This window comes from Equus asinus, chromosome 22 (genome assembly GCF_041296235.1).
Source record: "Equus asinus isolate D_3611 breed Donkey chromosome 22, EquAss-T2T_v2, whole genome shotgun sequence".
Lineage (NCBI taxonomy): Eukaryota > Metazoa > Chordata > Mammalia > Perissodactyla > Equidae > Equus > Equus asinus.
Window position 1 is genome coordinate 57,133,692 of NC_091811.1, and position 22,232 is coordinate 57,155,923.

Genomic DNA, 22,232 nt, shown 5'->3' on the forward strand with positions numbered 1-22,232 from the left:
AAGAAATTAAAGGAATCCAATTAGAAAGGAAGTAAAATTTTCTTGATTCAGAAGACTTGATCTTATATACAGAAAATCCTACAGACTTCACTAAAAAAAATTAGAAATAATTTAAAAATTCAGTAAAGTTGCAGGATAAAACATCAGTTGTACTTTTATACACTAAAAATAAATTATCTGAAAAAAAAATTTTAAAAACTTCAAAATAGCTTAAAACAAAATATTTAGCTATAAATTTAACCAAAGAGGAAGAACATCTGTACACTGAAAATGGCACGACTTTGATGAAAAAAATTTAAAATGACACAAATAAGTTGAAAAATATCCCATTTTCATGGATTGGAATAATTAATATTATTGAACGTCCGTACTGCCCAAAGCGATCCCTATAGTCAATTCAATCCCAATCAAAATTCCACTGGTATTTTTCGTAGAAACAGAAAAAACAATCCTAAAACTTGAATAGAACCACAAAAGACCCCAAATACTGAAAGCAATTCTAGAAAGAAGCACTAAGCTTGAGGCATCACACTTCCTGATTTCAAACTTTACTACAAAATTATAGTAATCAAAAGAGTATGGCACTGGTATAAAAATTGACACAAACACCAGTGGAACAAAATCAAAAGCCCAGAAATAAATTCTTGAATATATAGTCAACTAATATTTGACAAGGGGGCAAAATATACTCAGTGAGAAAGGACAGTCTCTTCAATAAATGGTGCTGCGAAAACTAGATAACTACATGCAGAAGAATGAAATTGGACCTTTCTCTTACACTTCCCACAAAAATTAACTTGAAATGGATTTAAGACTTAAACTTAAGACCTGAAATGTAAAACTCCTAGAATAAACATAAGGAAAAACCTCCCTGATATTAGACTTCGCAGAAATTTCCTGGATATGACACCAAAATCACAGGAAACAAAAGCAAAAATAAACAAGTGGGACTACATCAAACTAAAAACCTGTGCAGAGCAAAATAATCAGTCAACAAAATGAAAAGGTAACCCACAAAATGTGAGAAAATTTTTGCAAATTATATATCTGATGAGAGATTAATATCCAAAATATGTGAAGAACTCATACAACACAGCAAAAAACAAACAACCTGATTAAAAAATGGGCAGAGGAACTGAATAGACAGTTTGCCAAGAAGACAGACAAAGGGCCAAGAGGTACGTGAAAAAGTACTCAAAACCACTAATCATCAAGGAAATGTAAATCAAAACCACCATTAGGTATTATTTCTCACCTATTAGAATGATTATTATCAAAAAGACAAGAGATAAGTGTTGGTGAGATTATGAAGAAAGGGACCCCTTGTGCACTATTGGTAGGGATATAAATTGGTGCAGCCACTAGGGAAAACAGTATGGAGTTTCCTCAAAAAATTAAAAAGAGATCTACTACATGATCCATTAAACCCACTTCTGGGTATATATCCAAAGGAAATGAAATCAGGAGCTTGAAGAAATGTCTGCATCCTCCTGTTTATTGCAGTATTATTTATAGTAGCCAAGATATGGAAGCGATCTAAGTATACATATATAGATGAATTAATAAAAGAGATGACACATAATGGAATATTGATCAGCGATGATAAAAAAGGAACTTCTTCCACTTGAGACAACATGGGTGGATCTTGAGAGCATTATTCTAAGTGAGATGGAGAAAGACGACTACTTTATGATATCAGTTATATGTGGAATATAAGAAAGCCAATCTCATAAAGATAGAGTAGAATGGTAGTTAGCAGGGACTGACGATTGGGAGAAGTAAAGGGATGTTGGTCAAAGGGTAGAAACTTTCAGTTAAAAAACAAGTTCTGGGGATCTACTGCACAGCATGGTGATTATAGTTAATAATACTTTATTATACACTAGAAAGTTGCTAAGAGAGTAGATCTTAAATGATCTCACCACAAAAGGAGAAATGGTAATTACGTGACATGATGGAGGTGTTAGCTAACACTATGGTGGTAATAATTTTGCAATATATGTGTATCAAGTCAACATTGTACACCCTAAACTTACACAATTTTATATGTCAATCATATATATATCAATGAATCTGGAAAAAATTCAAACAGCAAAGAACAAAGCAATTCACTACCACCTCCTGCTGTTTCCTCCTCTCCCCTTGGACATCAAAACTTTTTCAGAGAGGAAAATATTTAATTTAGATTTTCTAAAACCTGAAAAAATGCTAATATCTCAAAGACAACAGCAAAAAAGAAATTATGCTTTCATTTCTGTTCTATCATTATGAAAGTTCATATTTTCCATTTACTGATCTCTGCTTTTATTTCAGAGATGCAATGCCTTCTTGTATCATTTGACCACAAATTACTCATTTCCTAATGTTTTTCTTATTCCTTACAATAATTTAATTTCATAACAGAATATTTTCTCTTACTTCTCAGATGTTTCCTTTCTTTTCAACTGTGACACAATTAAGATTGCCTTTTTTTTCATGCTTTCCTCACAATGGCTGGGTTATTCATTATTGAGGCTAAAGATGCCTTTTTTGAAACTTATTTTAGTCCTAACTCAGTTAATGGGAGAACTTGAAGTTTGGATTTATGAAATCTTTTCTTTATCCTTGCAAGAATCCTACAGTCAAAAGTAATTCAGAGCTACAGGTGATCATGTAATAGAGTTTATTTCATAGTTTGTTATATTAGGAATTATCAGGAACAATGCCTATTGTTTGCCTGCAGGAATGCCATCCTTATGAATGAGAGCTCTGCTATTTTCCTGGCAGAACTTTCTAAGCAAGAGTCAATAGCATCATGGGGCGCCTTCTCATTTCTGTCTTCTGATGGCCTCATTGTCCATGTAAATATCCAGTCTTTGCCATGCTGTGTTAAGGTGTGTAACTGGGGTTATGCTGCATTTATTTTCTGCTTCACAGGTTTTCTATTTATTTCAAATGTGGTAAGTCAAGGGTTAGGACATCCTTTGTTTTAATATTTTTATTTTTTAAAATATTTGAGAGAAATACTTTAAAGTTACTTATGTCTGTCATCCTTGCTTAATTTCTTATGCCACTAAAAGTATCCTATATTTTATAGTTTTTGGCTACAACTCTCATATCATCATTTAGCTTCACATCTCATTTCATTCAGTGATATTTCTTTTGTGGCTTGAGATCCTGGTCTCCTCGTGTTGGACTTTATGTACTGAGGTAATGGATCCCCAAATCAATTAGCTTGGAGCGTGCCACAACACAAGATAAAATGAGTAACTTTACAACCACCTCAGCAAGACTTTTGTGAATGAAAGATGTTAAATATGGTAAATCTAATGGAATTTTATACTTCTAACCTGAAATAGTAAAGGTAAATATTGAATAATAAAATGAATGTGATCAAGACCCCAGAATTTCTCTTGTTCACTGTTTTATAGATTTTTCATAACCTCAGTTTTCCTTGGGTATGTTCACCCTTCACATTCTCATGCAATATGTCATACTAGTTGGTTTTATTGTACATCATTACTTTCTTCTAATCATAATCCCAGGGGAAAATTTTTTTGTGTGTTGTTTTTTTCTTTTCCCTTCTCAATGGAATCCCTTGAGTATGTAATTAATTAAATGATAAAAGAATGCTCACATTTTTAGCTTGTAAGATTATTAGTGAAATACTCCCTATTTGGAGGATCTGATAACACTTTCTCAGATATTCCTGGATTTTTTCTATTTTAATTTCCAAACGTAAAGAATGTAAGAATATATTTCACTTGTTTTAATAATAGATATGATAGCATTTGCACATATTCACAGTAAATGCTAGAGAATTTATCTTGGATAAAACCAAATATAGTAGTTTCCACTACCTAAGCCCAGAACTTTGGTCTAAGTCCAAACTCACATACAAGAGTGAGGTGGGAGGTGGAAAATTTACAGAAAGACAGAATACACTCCATCTTTTTGCATTGAGTTACAACTCAAAAGTCATTTTTCTTTCAAGTTTTGCTGAAATAATATTGTCTAGAGTTGAGTACATTCATAATCCATTACTAGTTCCTTTCTTCTCCATTTTCACATCCTACAAGGAAATACTGAAAGATATAGGAACTGAGGTAAGTGTGTGAGAGTTTGGATCCTTTATTTTTGATTGTAAATTAAGGTAATTTTTATGGAAATCAAAGGCAGATATTTATAAGTAATTGTTTGATTTTTTCTTTTTGGTTAATCATTTTACATCATTTTTTATAGAAATATAAAATGTATAAGAGTTACCTATTCATAAAATGCACCTAAATCTATCCATTGCTTTTTAAAATTAAATATATAAATTTAATATAGCAATGGATAAGTTGAGAAAAGGAGACTAATGAAATGATCTCCGGAAAGAAAGAAATCTTCCCCTTTGGCCATCAGTTTGTGACAATTTAGTTACCAACTTCTTTTTGCCTGATTACATCTTCCTAGAGAGATATTTTTCTATTCCTTAATTTAAAAAATAGGAGTTAAGAAGACACTGATTACAAGAGAATATATATGAGAAATAATATGCTATTTTCATTTAGCAGCCACTAAACACAAAGTAGCTTTAGCCACAGAAGATATCATGAATTACTCTAAGTTCTTTCTTACTTGGTTCTGGAAATGGCTATGATATTCTGATATACTGTCTGGACTAGGTCAAGCTTTACTTTTGCAAATCAAACAAGGAGAAAACTACTAGAGAAGAATACATAATTGTTTTTTGCAGGCATAAATTTTGACATAGGAATTGAGAAAAAGAAATAAAACTTAAAATGTTATAAATTTTATGTATATGGTAGATTTTAAAAGACAGCTGAACACTTGATCGTATTAGGAAAGAGAGTCATCACCAATAGTCCAAAGTTTCACAAAGATAATTCTAAAGAAGCGAAAATGTAATTTTTGACTTATTTGTGCGTGTGATTTTTTTTCTCTTAGGGATCATTTTAATCCTGAATTCTATATGGAAACAGTTCAACTGGTCCACAACCTGGCTAAAAAAACATTCTGAAGAAGAAGAAAAACTCTTGATATCGGTCTTATAAGCAAAAAAGCTGATTTCTAAAATGTGTTTAGAGAGTTGAAAAATCACTATTTAAAATGTGGTTGCAAGAGTTGGTACATTTTTGAATTTATAGAATGATTTCTCCCTTTTATTTACATTTACTTATGTTCTAAAGTTTTTGTTATTCTTAAAGTCTATCAATTATCATAATGACAATCTTTAAAAGTAAATTTTGGATAAATAGATAGCTTCCTTAATTTTGTAGAGAGGATTTTAGCTTTATGCACAAGATTGGGCAAATGATCTACAAAATCTCTAAAAGCTCTCAGATGCTGTGACTACGTTCTATGATTTTTAGGTCTTATCTATAATTTTCTGACTTTTCACCCAATTGGCATGGAGTTTTGAATTATGTTCTTATTGTTGCCATTCATGAAGCAATGATATATATCGCAGTGAGTCTTAAACATACTGTGTGTCATGTGCTCTTTCTTTAAGGAAAAAGGTATGCATGCCCTCCTCAGACACAATTTCCATAGAATTTAAGTGCATTCACTAAGATTCGGAAATCTATCCATGTACTAAAGGCTAAGACCTTGTGATGGCTGTTGCGTATGATAAGGTTAAAAAGAGCAAGGGGGTAATATTTAAAAGGCTTTAAGTTCAATTCCCAACTGAATTACTAACACAATACTTCTCCATTTGGCTATGAACCTGTGCACTTTGTAGAAATACAAATGCTTAGATCTCATCCAAGGTGTTCAAATAGATTGTCTGGGTTGTGCCTTGGGCATTTATCTCTGTTAAAGACTCATCATCTTTCTGTGAGACAGCTAGGATGTAGATATATACCCCAGACAAACTCTTTAGTCTGAGACTCTACTTCCATACCTAAAAAGTGGGGATGGTAATACTCTACTCAAAGAGGGTGGTTGGCGATATTAATAAGAAAACTTATGTAAATCTCCAAACATAGCAACCAGCACAGTGTGGATGATCAATGAATGTTAGCTTCTCTCTCTCCTTCTTTATTCTTTCTCATTGATTCTAGCAGCTAATCCTAGCCATTCTTTTTTTTTTTTTTTAAACTCTTGTCCAGCTTTGTTAAAACCCAGAAGAGAGAAATGATGAACCATTCAATGCAGACAGGGTTCATTCTTTTGGGTCTTACAGATGACCCTGAGTTGCAGGTTGTAATTTTCCTCTTTCTATTTTTTACTTACATGTTGAGTGTGTCAGGAAACTTAACCATCATCATTCTTACTCTGCTAGATTCCCACCTTAAGACACCAATGTACTTCTTCCTACGAAATTTCTCCTTTCTAGAAATCTCATTCACAACCGTTTGTATTCCAAGGTTCCTGGTGAGCCTTGTGACAAAGGACAGAACTATTTCCTATAGGAGTTGTATGAGTCAGTTATTTTTTTTTTATCTTTTTGGGAGTAACTGAATTTTACCTTCTGGCTGTTATGTCCTATGACCGTTGTGTGGCTATATGTAAACCTCTGCATTACCCCACCATCATGAGCAACAGAGTTTGCTACCAACTTGTACTCTGTTCTTGGGTAACTGGATTTCTGATTATCTTTCCTCCAATGATCTTGGGACTCAAATTGGAATTCTGTGCTTCCAATGTCATTGACCATTTTATTTGTGATTCTTCTCCCATCCTGCAGATCTCTTGTACAGACACACATTTCCTAGAGCTAATGTCCTTTTTGTTGGCAGTGGTGACACTAATGGTCACACTGATGTTAGTGATTCTCTCCTATGGCTACATTGTCAAGACGATTCTCAAATTCCCTTCTGCTCAGCAAAGGACCAAAGCCTTTTCTACCTGTTCTTCCCACATGATTGTAGTTTCCATCTCTTATGGTAGCTGCACCTTCATGTATATAAAACCATCCACAAATGATAGAGTGACTTTAAGCAAAGGAGTGACTCAATACCTCAGTTGCTCCGTTATTGAATCCTTTCATTTATACCTTAAGGAACCAGCAAGTGAAACAGGCCTTTAAGAACATGGTCCAGAAACATCCATTTGCTTCAAACAAATGAGAAAATTCTAAAAAATATGAACGTAAATGCATACAAATGTCCCCTTTTCATCTTGGTTTACTTTGTCTTATTCTGTATGTATTATATTAGTTATTTTAGCCCATTTTGGGCCTCTTTCCATGCTATCATTTCTGGCTAGAAATTCTGTTCTATAAACGTGTTCCTTTATCAGCTTTTGAAATGCAGAATTTCCAATGTTATATTTTGCACAGATCTTATTGTATGAAATAAATGTTTTCAGTGAGGCTCTGTACGAGTTTGCATATTAGGTGCTTTTCCAGAACTTGGCACATAAATGGGACGTTTATGGCTGGGATCATATGTTTTTGGACAAAAATGACTATTTGAAAGAAATGACAAAATCGATTACTTAGTCAAGGAAATAGTTCAATGATGACAGAGCATTATGCTCTTGGGAATATGATATTTCATAAGTGTCATTTTTTCCCAGTGATTTTATTGAGATCATAATGGTTTATAACATTGTATAATTTGGGGTGTACATTATCATTTATCAGTTGCTGAATAGACTCTACTGTGCTCACCACCAGTAGTCTAATTTTTGTCTGTCACTGTACATATGTGCCCTTTTACCCCTTTTGCCCACCCCCAACCCTCTCCCCCTCTGGTAATGTGTTTGTATCTTCCACATATGAGTGAAGTCATGTGGTATTTGTCTTTCTCTGTCTGGCCTATTTCACTTAACATAATACCCTCAAGCTCCATCCATGTTGTTGCAAATGGCATGATTTTGTCATTTTTATGTCTGAGTAGTATGCCATTATATATAAATACCACATCTTCTTTATCCATTCATCTGTAGAAGGGCACTTGTGTTGTTTCTACATCTTGGCTGTTGTGAATAACGCTGCAATGAACATTGGGGTGCATAAATCACTTTGATCATTGATTTCAAGTTCTTTGGATAAATATCCAGCGGTAGGATAGATAGACCATATGACATTTCTATTGTTAATTTTTTGAGAAATCTCCATACTTTTTTCCATAGTGTCTGCACCAGATTGCATTCCTACCAGCAGTGTATGTGAATCTCCTTTTCTCCACATCCTCTCCAACATTTGTTGTTTTTTTCTCTTGGTAATTATAGTCATTCTGACCTGTGTAAGGTGATATTTCATTGTGGTTTTGATTTGTATTTCCCTAATAATTAGTGATGTTGAGCATCATTTCGTGTGTCTGTTGGCCATCTGTGTATCTTCTCTGGAAAAATATCTGTTCATATCCTCTGCCCATTTTTAGATCAGGTCGTTTTTTTTGTTATTGTTGAGTTGTGTAAGTTCTTCATATATTTTGTAGATCGACCCCTTGTTGGGTAAATGCTTTGCAAATATCTTCTCCCAGTTGGTGGGTTGTCTTTTTGCATTGTTCACGTTTTCCTTTGCTTTGCAGAAGCTTTTTAGTCTGATGTATTACCATTTATTAACTTTTTCTTTTGTTTCCCTTGCCTGGTTAGATGTGGTATTTGAAAAGATGCTGCTAAGATCAATGTCAAATAGCCTATACTTTATTTTAGGATTTTTATGGTTTCAGGTCTTACATTCAAGTCTTTAATCCATTTTGAGTTAACTTTTGTGTATGGTGCAAGATAACGGTCTACTTTCATTCTTTTGCATGTAGCTGTCCAGTTTTCCCAAAACCATTTATCGAAGACGCATTCCTTTCTCCATTGTATGTTCTTGACTCCTTTGTCAAAAATTAACTGTCCAGAGATGTGTGGTTTTATTTCTGGGCTTTCAATTCTGTTCCTGTGATCAGTGTGTCTGTTTTTGTGCAAGTACCATGCTGTTTTCATTACTATAGCTTTGTAGTATATTTTGAAGTCAGGGATTGTGATGCCTCCAGATTGCTTTAGGAAGTATGGCTATTTTAACTATGTTTATCCTTCTGACCCGTGAGCATGGAATATCTTTCCATTTCTTTATGTCTTCTTCAATTTTTTTCAATAATGTCTTATACTTTTCAGTGTCTTTGACCTTTTTGGTAAAGTTTATTCCTAGATATTTTATTCTTTTTGCTGCTATTGTAAATGCAATTGCATCCTTGATTTCTCATTCTGCTAGTTTGTTTTTAGTGTATAGAAATGCAACTGATTTTTTAAAATTGATTTTGTACCCTGCAATCTTGCTGTAGTTGTTGATTATTTCTAATAGTTTTCTGATGGATTCTTTAGGGTATTCTATATATAAAATCAGGTCGTCTACAAACAGCAAGAATTTCACTTCTTCCTTTCCAATTTGGATTCCTTTTATTTATCTTCTTGCCTAATTGGTCTGGTCAAAACCTCCACTACTATGCTGAATAAGAGTGGTGAGAATGGTCACCCTTCTCGTGTTCCTGTTCTCTGAGGGATGGCTTTCAGTTTTTCACCATTAAGTATGATTCTGGCTGTTGGTTTGTTACATATGGCCTTTATTATGTTGAGGTACTTTCCTTCTATACCCATTTTATTGAGAGTTTTTTTTATCATAAACGGATGTTGGATCTTGTCAAATGCTTTCTCTGCATTATTTAGATGATCATGTGATTCTTATTTCCCATTTTGTTATTGTGGTGTATCACATTAATTGATTTTGAGATGTTGAACGATCCCTGCATCCTTGGAATAAATCCCACTTGATCATGGTGTATGATCCTTTTAATGTATTGCTATATTCGATTTGCCAATATTTTGTGGAGGGTTTTTGCATCTATGTTTATCAGCAATATTGGCCTGTAATTTTCCTTCTTTGTCTTGTCCTTGTCTGATTTTGGTATCAGGTTAATGTTGACCTCATAGAATGAGTTAGGAAGCATTCCATCATCTTCTATATTTTGGAATAATTTCAGAACGATAGGTATTAAATCTTCTTTGAACGTTTTTTAGAATTCTCCAGAGAAGCCATCTGGTCCTGGACTTTTGTTTTGTGGATGGTTTTTGATTACTGTTTCAATCTTTTTACTTGTAGTTGATCTATTCAGATTCTCTTTTTCTTCCTGATTCAGTTTTGGGAGGTTGTGTGAGTCTAAGAATTTATCCATTTCTTCTAGGTTATTCAATCTGTGGGCATATAGTTTTTCATAATATTCTCTCATAATCCTTGTATTTCTGTAGTATCTGTTGTCATTTCTTCTTCTCTTTCAGTTCTAATTTTATTTATTTGAGCCTTCTCTTTCTTTTCTTGGTGAGTCTGTGTAAGGGTTTGTCAGTTTTGTTTATCTTCTCAAAGAACCAGTTCTTAGTTTCATTAATGCCTTCTACTGTTTTTTCAGTGTCTATTTCATTTGTTTCTGCTCTGATTTTTATTATTTCCCTCTTTCTGCTGACTTTGGGCTGTGTTTGTTCTTTTTCTAGTTCTGTTAGGAGTATTTTAACATTACTCATCTGGGATTTTTCTTGTTTGTTGAGGTGGGCCTGTATTACTATGAATTTCCATCTTATGACCACTTTTGCTGTATCCTATAATAATTGGTATGTTGCATTTTCATTTTCATTTGTCTCTAGGTATTTTTAAATTTCCCCTTTGATTTCCTCATTGATCCAATGGTTGTTTAATAGCATGTTGTTTAGTCTCCACGTATTTCTGACATTCCCAATTTTTTTCTTGCAGTTGATTTCCAGCTTCGTAGCACTGTGTTCAGAAAAGATGGTTGGGATGATTTCAAGCTTCTTAGACTTACTGAGGCTTGCCTTGTTTCCCAACATATGGCCTATCTTTGAGAATGATTCCTGTGCACTTAAGAAGAATGTGTATTCAATCTTCTATATAGTCAGATGCACTCCAAACACAAACTGCCCAAAATGAGACTCTCTGTTTTCCACACTCCTATACTCTTTCTCCTCCTGTGTTTTTTATATTCAAAATACTATGTTATATTTACTGAACATTTGCTATATACTAGATATGGAAATAAACACCTTACTTCGATTATCCATCTGGAGTAATCTTCCCTCAAGTGTTCCATGTTTCCCCATTCCACCTCTGTCCCCAGTCTCCAATTTTGCTGGGAATCCACATACTCAACCATTGGTTTAAAATTTTTAGTTCCCAAGAATTTGTGTGTGGGAAGTATGTTACTTCATCAAGGCCTTCAAATTCTGCTACTTTTAGATGACCTCTTATTGTAACTTAAAATAATCTTATCAATGATTACACACTATCCAAGATTAAAGCACTCTAAATATGATGTTTAATTAATACCCACATTAGGACTTCCATTGCTAAATTTTATCCAGTGAGGAGAGATTCATTTATTAGAGGCAAATAGGACACAAGTTTCAAAAAAGGAAATGTAACTGAAATGACAGAATTTATAACACTTACACTCTGGCAGTTGATCACTGCCTCTCTCTGCCAGTTGTTTAACTACAACTCTTCTTATAGCTACTACTTGAAAAGGGATACAATGTTGAAAACCAGCATGAGAATTTTTGGTCACTACTAATTGAATCTGGTGACTCCCACAGTAAGAGCAGCTCAGGAATGCAAAATTTCTTTGAGATTTTTATCTTCGGTCAGTTGCCTCAGCTTCTCCCCAATAGATGCCGTGCTATCACAAGCCTAGGTAGTAATTTTTTTTAACTTGACTTGTAATTATTGAAGGGAAAAGCAGGTTCACAGGAACTTCTGGCAGCTTTGGAAGAGTTGATGGTACTATTTTGCTCAGAGAGAAGATTTTCCATTTTCAAGCTTTATAATTTTTTGATTTGCCGAATCTGCAACAAAGTTAATAAACAAAAGAGTCCTTGGTGACCCAGGTTCAGAAATATCTAATGCATCTTCTGTGTAATCGTCTTTGATCATCTGACCTTTCGGTAACAAAACCCCCCAAAAAACCCTAACATGATAGCAGTGAGGACATGGCCTTTAGAAACAGGGAAAGCAACAGAATCAGTTTAAAGAGACTGGTAGGACAACAATGACTCTAATTAAAAGTGAAATCTAGTCCAACTTCTTTCAACAAATTCTTAGCATGTAAAGTAGTTAAAAGATGACAGATCTCCCTCTCTGCTTCTTCAGTTTGTTATAAAATGAATAAACTATATATTAAGACCTTTGATTATATGCAACAAAAAAAATTGAAGTGAAATAAAAACAAAGAAAAAGACTTAAAATAGAGGTAGCAAGAGGAAATACTTTGGAGCATATCCTTCCATACTTTCCTCCTGCAAATACATCCCTGCATGGCACACGTAATAATTACAGATGCACAGACATTAAATGAAAAATACTTCTCAATTGGGATGTACAGATTGTTACAACTATTCTCCTCTCAGATGCGTGAGAACCTACTTATATCTCAGTAGCTACTGACATGCTTCCTTTGAAGTCTACTTTATTTCACTCCACTATTGATGTAGCTGTAAGAGTTTAAACCAAAATTTACCACTGTTGCAAACGTATGCTGTTTCCGAAGTTTCATCATTGTAAAATATCACTCTATGAATAATTAAGCTGCTTCCACTTCCCTTAAATCATCTTAGCATCTTTTATATTTTTTACAATTATAAAAAAATATGAGAAGAATCCTTGTGAAAATATTTTTATACATTGTCAGAATAATTAACAGAAGTGAAATATCTTCAGAATATTTATTTTTATATTGAGAACTATAATGTACTAGTGTTATAATAAGTAATAATTAATGTGTTCTTTCAAGTCAAGTGTACAAGAATGTCCCTGTGCATACACTCATGGCAAGAATGTGCATCTTCTTTTCTTTTAAGCATTTATTACTTTCATCCATTAATGGACTAATTTGGGTCAAGCCTGCATTGCAGATTTATTGAAGTAAAATTTACATACAATGAATGGACTGTTTTTGTCATTTGAGTTAATGAATTTTTACAAATATATACACCTCTCAAATTATTATCACCACTGCAAATACATTGAACATTTCCATCTTCCTACAAGCTCCTTTATGTCTCTTCCTAGTAAAACCCTCGGTTCCCAGGCAACCAGTGATTCGTTTTCTACCATTTTAGATTAGATTTGATTTGTCTTTTTCTTGTGTTTCATATGAATGGACTCATTCATGGCGTTGTTCCCTTATAAGTTTTTTTAATATTTATCTTTACTATTGCATGTATCAGTAGTTCAATTGTATTACTAAGAAATATCCCATGATTTAGACATATCACAATTTGTTTCTTTATTCAACAATAGATGGTAATTTTGAATACATCTTGTTTGAATTATTGTGAACAAAATGGTTACGAACACTCATCTACAATATTGTGCATAGACACGTGTTTTCAAGTCTCGCGGGTAAATTCCTGGTTCTCGATTGTTGGATCAAGGGAAAGTTTATGTTTGACAGATAAACAGTTTCAAAATAGTTGCATAGTTTGCATTCTCGGAAACAGTGTGTGAAATTTCCAGCTGCACCAAGTCAGTACTAGTACTGGCATTCTCATCCTATTTATTCTTTAAAATTAAAACAAAATTAGATAGACTTGATATATATCATTATATTGGTTTGAGTTGTACAATGCAATAATTTGGTATTTGTGTACACTGCAAAATGATCACCGTCAAGTTTAGTTAGCATACGTCACCACACAGATACAGTTTGCTTTCTTGTGATGAGAACTTTTAAGATCTGCTCTCTTGGCAACTTGCAAACATACAATGTAGTACTACTAACTACAGTCACCATGCTGTACGTTTCATCCCCATGACTTATTTATTTCATAACTGGAAGTTTGTACCTTTTGACCACCTTCACCCATTTTGCCCACCCCCACCCTGCCTCTTGCACCCACCAATCTGTTCTCTGTACCTATGAATTTGTTTGGTTTTTTTTTTTTTAGATTCCATATACAAGTGAGATCACACAGTATTTGTCTTTCTCTGTTTGATTTATTTCACTTAGCTTAATGCCCTCAAAATCCATCCATGTAGTCACAAATGGCAAGATTTCCTTCTTTTCATGGCTGAATAGTATTCCATTATATCTATATCTATAGCTTTATTTCATGTTTTCTTTATCATTCATCTGTCAATGAGCACTTGGCTAATGTAAATAATGTAGCAGTGAATGTGTGGGTGCATATATCTTTTCGACTTCGTGCTTTCATTTCTTTCAAATAGATCCCTCAAAGTGGAGTTGCTGGATCATATGGTAGTTCTTCTTTTAATGTTTTGAGGAACCTTCATACTGTTTTCCACAGTGACTGCATCAATTTACATTGCCACCAACAGTGCACAAGGTTTGACGTTTCTCCACATCATTGCCAATACTTATCTCTTGTCTTTTTGATAATAATCATTCTAACAGGTGCTATGTGATATCTCATTGTGGTTTTGATTAGCGTTTTCCTGATGATTAGTGATGTCTAACACCTTTACCTGTGGACCACCTATATGTCTTCTTTGGAAAAACGTCTATTCACATCCTCTGCCCTTTTCAAATTGGACTGTTTTCTTTTTTTGCTATTGAGTTGTATGAGTTATTTGCATATTTTGGATATTAACCTCTTATCAGATATACAATTTGTAATTGTTTTCTCCCCTTCAGTAGATTGCCTTTTCATTTAGTTGATGGTTTCCTTTGCTGTGCATAAGCTTTTTAGTTTCATGTAGTCCCATGGGTTTATTTTTGCTTTTGATGCCTTTTCTCTTTTTGTCAAATTCAAAAAAATCATTGCCAAGACCAATGTCAGAGAGCTTACTCCCTATGTTTTCATCTAGGAGTTATGGTTTCAGGTTTTATGTTCAAATCTGTAATCCATTTTGAATTGGTTTTTGTGTATACTGTAAGGTAGGGGTCCAGTTTCATCCTTTTGCCTGTGGCAATCTAGTTTTCTCAACACTGTTTATTGAAGAGAATATCCTTTCCCTATTGTATATTCTTGGCTCTTTTATCAAAAAATAATTGACCATTTTTGTCTGAGTTTATTTCTGGGCTATCTATTCTTTTCAATGGATATATGCATCTGTTTTTATAGAAATACCATACTGTTTTGATTACTATAGCTTTGAAATATAGTTTGAAATCAGGAAATGTGATGCCTCCAGTTTTACCCTTCTTTCTCAAGATGCTTTGGTTACTCAATGTCTTTTTTGTCTCCACACAAATTTCAGGATTATTTGTTCTATTTATATGAAAAATGTCATTGGAATTTTTATAGGGATTGTGTTGAAAATGTTGATTGCTTTGGATAGTAGGGATATTTTAACAATATTAATTCTTCCAAGGAGGCTGCGGTGCTTGGAACTTACAAGGAAGAAGTTCCAGCCTCCTAAATCCCTAATCTCCTCTTCAATTCAAGAAGTCTTCTGTGCCTTAGCTTAAGAAATTCTATGTTATAGTGACTTATCTGATTGATGACTTTGAGGAAAATCCTGAACATACTTGACTAAGAGAATTCTGGGATTTATGATCAATCAAAGCATCAAAGAGCAAACACATTTGTGAAGAATTCCTAAAAGATGAAAGTTTGAGCAACATTCTGTATTTGCTGACCACTTTTGCCTGTGGTGTTTTGCAAATCTCAATGTGGTGGGTCTAGTAAAGTACTCAACTCTTTGGATTGTGACATGAGTGAATGTATTTAAAGGATAAGGTGAGTCAGGAGTGTAAGAACCCCGCCATGGAATTATAGCCAAATTTTACAACATCTGCTTTTGAACTTGTTTCAAGATGTGTCCAGACTGCTAATCAGGCACTTGGCAGAAATCAAACAAATATCTTCTTCATAGGATGATAACATTATTCTACCTTTAACCTTTTTTTAACAAATAATCCTCAAGTACTGTACAATGTCCACATTCTCATATGTCTTTTAATGAGAATTAAAAAACATATGAGAAGAAAAGAATCCATGTGAGTGAAACAGAAGCAAAGTGGACAACAGAAACAAACCCATAGTAGCTTGGATAATGGAAATACAAGGTATAGACTTCAACAATTCATGTAGACTATTTTCAAAGATACAGAAGACAAGATAAAAAATAATCATATTATGGAAACCTATAAAAAGTAGCTTAGAAGATTAGAAAGATAACCAAGTAGTTTTAACTCTGGAGGAAACACAAAGTGTATACAAAAAAGAATAGACTGTATAACATACAAATTAATAGTGAGATTTCAAAGATAAAAAATGAAGAACAAAAATTGGAACAAAATGAAAGCAACTAACAACGTGGCAGGTCTAAAAAACACCCTTTACTTTAAAATAAATGGACTGGAAAGAAACCAATTACCCAGTTATACAAGATGACATATTGTATCATTCTATTTATATGAAAAGTCCAGAATGGACAAATCCATAGAGAAAGAAAATATACTAGGGGTTCCTGAGGCTGGGAAGAAATGTGGGGAGAGATGAGTGGAGAGTGACTGCTGGTGGGTACAAGGTCCCTTGTGAAGTGAAGAAAATGTTCTAAAGTTCGATGATGGTGAAGCATGCACAACTTTATAAATGTACCAAAAAATCACTGAATTGTACACTCTAAATAGGTGAACTGTATGATATATGTTATATATTAACAAAGCTTGTTTTTAAAAATGGACTAAATGCCCAAAGATTAAAAAATGTTAACTAACTTGATAAAAATCTCACGGCTAGTAAGAGTGGTAGCAGGATCTGAATTTAGAAATTATGGCCTCAATGTTAATTTTTGAAACTCCCTTGAAGCTGACCAAGTGACTATATTCTAGTCAATATAATGGGAGTGGACATGATCTCTGCAAATCTAGGATATAGCTTAAAAGAAAAAAGCATTTGCATATTCTGTCTTGCCTCCCCTCTTTCTGCTTGGAATGTGGTCACGGTGGTGAGACATCTTAGAAACATGGCAGATGGTAACAAAAAGGTATGATACAGCAAGAGATCAAAGGAGCTGGAACTTATCAAGTCTTTAAATACAAAAGCTGCTGTAACAGTTGAGACTTTTCAGAGACAATAAAGCTGATTATTATGCAATATTATTACTTTGGAAGTCTGGTACAGTGAGCCATTATGTATCCTGTATAAATTAGGTAGTTGTCCTATCATGTATGAAAGAGGGTAAGAAAAGAGAATTCGTCTGGTGATATTTGGAAGATTACTAATAACATATAAAGTGATAGGTGCGTATAAGTGTGTTAATAAATTTCAACTACATTTTCACTCAGACCGTCATACAAAGATAAAAATGGAATAAGCATATTTATGTTATAACCAAAACCCATCTACGATTTCAAACATTTGACACATTTAATTCTTTTCTCTCTTTTTGGTTGAAAGCTTTTAAAAAGTTTTTTCTGTTACAAATAATGATTCAACCAGTTTTGATGTTTTTGAGGTTGAGAAAGGCATCAACATATGTGAAAGGGCAGGCACTAGTCATACTTAAGGGAACAATATTAACAAGTCTCTGACTTCAATATTTACAATACACTAAAGGATATAGATAGAAAAAGAGAAAATATTATGAGAGGGGAGATATAGAGTTTTACTGCATGGTGATTCTTGGTGTTTGGGGGCATGTGGGATTGGGCAGTAAAGAATTCCCAGTAGAATTGACATTGTTTTCCAGCTTACGATTTTGACATCAGCTCTGATGTGTGTTTTGTTTCCACACAAAGCAATCCTCTGACATTGGCTGGGTGTCCTATAATTCAACTCAATTCTGACACTATCTACCTAAAGATGGTATCAGATCCCACAGGTTAAGGGCTCAGTCCTACAAGACTTCCCCCTTCTCATTTCAGAGTTCAAGGCCAAGTCCAGGTCATCATCTGTGCTTCTAACCCATGGGCTATAGGTTGAGGTTTCATCGACTCCCCCTCCTTGGGTTTGATTAATTTGGTAGAATGACTCAGAATGTAGAGAAACATTTTATTTACTAGATTACCAGTTTATTATAAAAGCATATAACTCAGGAACAGGCAGATGGAAGAGATGCATAGTGCAAGGTCTGTGGGAAGGGCCAGAGAGCTTCCATAGCCTCTCCAAATGCACCACTCTCCCCACACCGCTATGTGTTCAGCAACCCAGAAGCTCTGAACTCTGTCCTTTCAGATGTTCATGGAAGCTTCATTACATAGGCAATGTTCATTAAATCATTGGCTATTGGTGATTGAATCTAATCTCCAGCCCTTCTCTCTTCCTGAGGAGGTGGGAGGGGGACTGAAGGTTCAAACCCTCGAATCAAAGGTTGGTTCCTCTGGCAACCAGCCTCCACCCTGAAGTTACCTAGGAAACTCCCAAGTCACCTTATTAATGAAACAAAAAACACTTTTATTGTTCTCATCAACTTGGAAATTCCCAAGATCTTAGGAGCTCTGTGCCAGGAACTGGACAAAGACGAAATAGATATTTCTTATAAATCACAATATCACAGGCTGCTAGATCTTCATTGTTCATGAGAACAGTATTAGTGTTGTAATTATGAGTAACGTGTTGTTTTCTGAGCTTATTTTGTTTTTCACCAAATATGCAGTAGATATTCTGATGCTCTTTTCATAAATTTTTTCAAGGGTGAAGCATGGACATGTCTTAAGGATGTTATAGAAATGTGAAACTTCAAAGGAATGGTTCTTTTTAGTAACAATAGGTATTGCTAAATGATGACTTAGTAATCAAGTAAAGGAATGTTAACTTGTATCTAGCTTTAGATTTAGGCTTTCATAGGAAATCGTATTTATGAAGGTTTGTTTCTTTTTTTAATCTGAAAAATGCATGTGTATTTTTAAAAGTTTTATTATGGTAAGAACACAACATGAGATCTTGACAAATTTTAAATTCAAAATTCATTATTGTTGACTACAGGTACAATGTTGTGAAGCAGATCTCTAGAGTTTACTCACCTTGCTTAACTGAAATTTCGTGCTTGTTTGTTAATAACTCCCCATTCATCGTAACCTTCTCAGGCTCCTGTTAAACACAATTCTAGATTTCAATTTTATGAATTTGACTACTTTAGATACTTCATATAAGTGGAATCATGAATTACTTGTCTTTCTGTGTCTGGTTTATTTAATGTAGGATAATGTTTTCAAGGTGCATTCGTGTTGTCACATGATGCAGAATTTCCTTACTTTTTCAGACTGAATAGTATTCCATTGTATGTATAAACCACATTTAATTTACTCATTCATCAGTAATAGACATTTCGCTTGTTTCTACGTATTAGCTATTGTGAACAGTGCTGCAATAAACGTAGGTGTGCAGATATCTCTTCGAGACCCTGATTTCAATTCTTTTGACTGTATCCCCATAATTGGGACTGCTGGATCACAAGATAGTTTTATGTTTAACTTTTCGGGGAACTCGAATGGCTTTTAAATTGAAAACTGAAGGAAAAAAAGAATGAGCCAATAAAGAATGAGGAAAATATATTTTGACAGGGAAATAGCAGATAGAAAAGACTCCACATGCACACAGAGGGGGAATGCAGGTTCCGATTCCTGGAGGCTGGAGTGTGGTGGGATGCGGGAAATAGTTTCAGATGATGAACTGTTTGAGCTTCCTTTTCTGGAGGAAATGTAGTAGACTGTCTTTGTTCTTCCAAGGTATGTATTTGTACCACAAAAGATGCAGTACCTTTATGTACAACTTTTCATATTCCACCTGAAAACTTTTCTAAGTGTCCAAGATCCCATAGATCTAGTTGCTTTTATTTCCTTGATCTCTTTCACTTCCATTTTTGACGTGTTTGCTTATTTTAGCAACATTCTGTCTTGGCATTTCAATATATGTGTCTACATCTGCAGGTTTTTTGCAATATCAAAATATTTAAATTCCTCAGAAAACTTACTGTTTTCAACATCTTCCCTTCTTCAAGTATTTTTTGAGAAAAGCTTAGAGCATTTAAAATTTTAGGTTATTATCAATTGTGCATATGTTGCCAGTCCTAAAATTTTTATTTCAGTATTTTAGATGTTTTCCCATAATTATAATGTTTATAATTCTCTCTCATGAAAAAATGTTTGAGTTAAAAGTAACTATTTTGCTTTCTTTAAAATAGAAATGTTTCTGTTGACCTCTGAGGGTACATGAGGAGTAAGTTTTTGTTGGTTTTTTCCATCTATTTTTAGTGCCTAAAACAGCACCTGCCCCAAAGAAAGTACTCAATACATATTTAAGTGAATCACTAAATAAATCATTTGAAAGCTTTGGATTGGAAGAAACAATAGCAACTATTACGTATTCTGTTGCTAGAAAATGTAGAAATTTATTAGCTTTTGTTTTTCTCTTTTGATATTTCTAATTTGTAGATATACTTCTGTTTTATTTGTTGTGTTTTGTTTTTTGATATTGCTAATTTGGAGGTAAAGCCAGGATTTAAATTTTAAAAAGCTATTAACATGCCTGTTTATGGAAAATCCAAAAAGAGATTTGTGAGGAAGATGTCACTAGATGAGAATAACTGAGCATGTTCTGAGGAAGCTAACTTCATTAGAAAATTCGACAAATTCATCATGCATGTTCATTTGACTTCACATTCTCTTATTTCTGGAAGATATCATCCTTTTGACTGAGTTATTGAAGGCTTGCTTGACTTGCTTGTTCCTCAGTGTGTAAATGAAAGGGTTCAGTACTGGCGCAATGGAAGTAGTGAGCACTGACACGCCCTTGTTAATGGCCACGGATTCTTCCGGAGAAGATTTGATATAGATGAAGATACAGGTGCCATAGGTGATGGAAACCACAATCATGTGGGAAGAACACGTAGAAAAGGCTTTTTTCTTTTGCTGAGCAGAAGGGAATCCTAAAATTGTCTGGATGATGTAAATGTAGGACAGAACTACACATGTAAGTGTCATAAGGAGGGCCAGCACAGCAGAGATTATAACGGTCTGTTCCATGAACCAAGTATTTGAACAAGAGATTTTCAAGAGGGGAGATGCATCACAGATAAAGTGCTCAATGGTATTAGAACCACAAAATTCCAGAGTTAAGCCTAGGCTAAGCGGGGGGGTTATAATAAATAGAGCAGCTACCCAAGAAGAAAAGACAAGTCTTCTGCAGGCTGTGTTATTCATGATGGTTCCATAATGCAAGGGTTTGCAGATGGCCACATATCGGTCATAGGACATGGTAGCCAGGAGAAAAAATTCGGTTACACCAAAGAGATGAGTGAAAAACACTTGGCTGACGCAGGCATTGTAGGTAATGACCTTGTCACCTGTTGCTATGTTATACAAGTATCTGGGAATACAAGAAGATGTGAATGAGATCTCCAAGAATGAGAAATTTTGTTGGAAATAGTACATGGCTGTTTTAAGGTGGGAATCCAAGAAGATGAGAGAGATGATAGTCAGGTTCCCAGTTATGCTCAGCAAGTAGAAGAGAAAGAGAAAGGTAAAAACCACAACTTGCAGTTGAGGGTCTTCTGTCAGTCCCAGCAGGATGAATGTTGTTACTGTATCATTTCTCATTCCTGACTCCTGACTTCTTTCATATCTTCATGTAACATTGAGAGAGTTTATTATAGCTTATTTGAACCTATGAAATCTATCATGTTAAGGGTTTTCCTATTTATTATTATTTAGAGACTATTTACAATTTAAATGCACATTCTATAAAGGACTACTTTTGACTCCTGTGGGTCTGTCATTTCATAGGAGCAAAGATGTTTTTTTAAAGATTGGCAGCTGAGCTAACATCTGTTGCCAATCCTTTTTCTTTTTGTCTTCTTCTTCTCCCCAAAGCACCCTCATACATAGTTGTATATTCTAGTTGTAGGTCCTTCTGGTTGTGTTATGTGGGATGCCACCTCAACATGGTGTGATGAGTGGTGCCATCTCGGCACCAAAAAACTGAACTTGCAAAACTCTGGGTCTCTGACTCCTGAGCACATGAACTTAACCACTCTGCCAAAGAGCCAACCCCAAAGATATCTTTGACTTTCAAGAATTCTCTGATGTGTTTGTTTGAAACTTTATTCCTTTTTAAAGTATTAACATATGTCAGAAAACTTGAGCTCACTTTGCACACCCTGTAGTCAATTGAAGTCTCTGTTCCAGCTTTATGATGAAAGAATTTTGTCTTCTGTTTTTGTTTATTGCATACATGTATTTTCTCCCATGAACACCTCTAAACTGTATTATGCACGCACACACACACACACACACACACACAAACACAACTTCTTCAGCTCCCCTCTTGACGCTGCCTCCTTCTAAGGTTTCTCTAAGTAATCACTTATAATTCACAGTGATGCAGAATAGAGAAGTTCT

General features: G+C 34.4%; 1 protein-coding gene and 1 pseudogene across 1 annotated transcript; one reads left to right on the forward strand and one right to left on the reverse strand.

Moving 5' to 3' along the window:
• The first annotated feature begins 6,123 nt into the window (after positions 1 to 6,123).
• LOC106822835 (olfactory receptor 6C75-like) lies at positions 6,124 to 7,058 on the forward strand (annotated as a pseudogene).
• A 13,431-nt stretch (positions 7,059 to 20,489) lies between these two features.
• LOC106822806 (olfactory receptor 6C2-like) lies at positions 20,490 to 21,431 on the reverse strand. Its single transcript, XM_014828181.3, has one exon. It carries the CDS (start codon positions 21,429 to 21,431, stop codon positions 20,490 to 20,492), a length of 942 nt encoding a protein of 313 aa, XP_014683667.2.
• Positions 21,432 to 22,232: the final 801 nt, after the last annotated feature.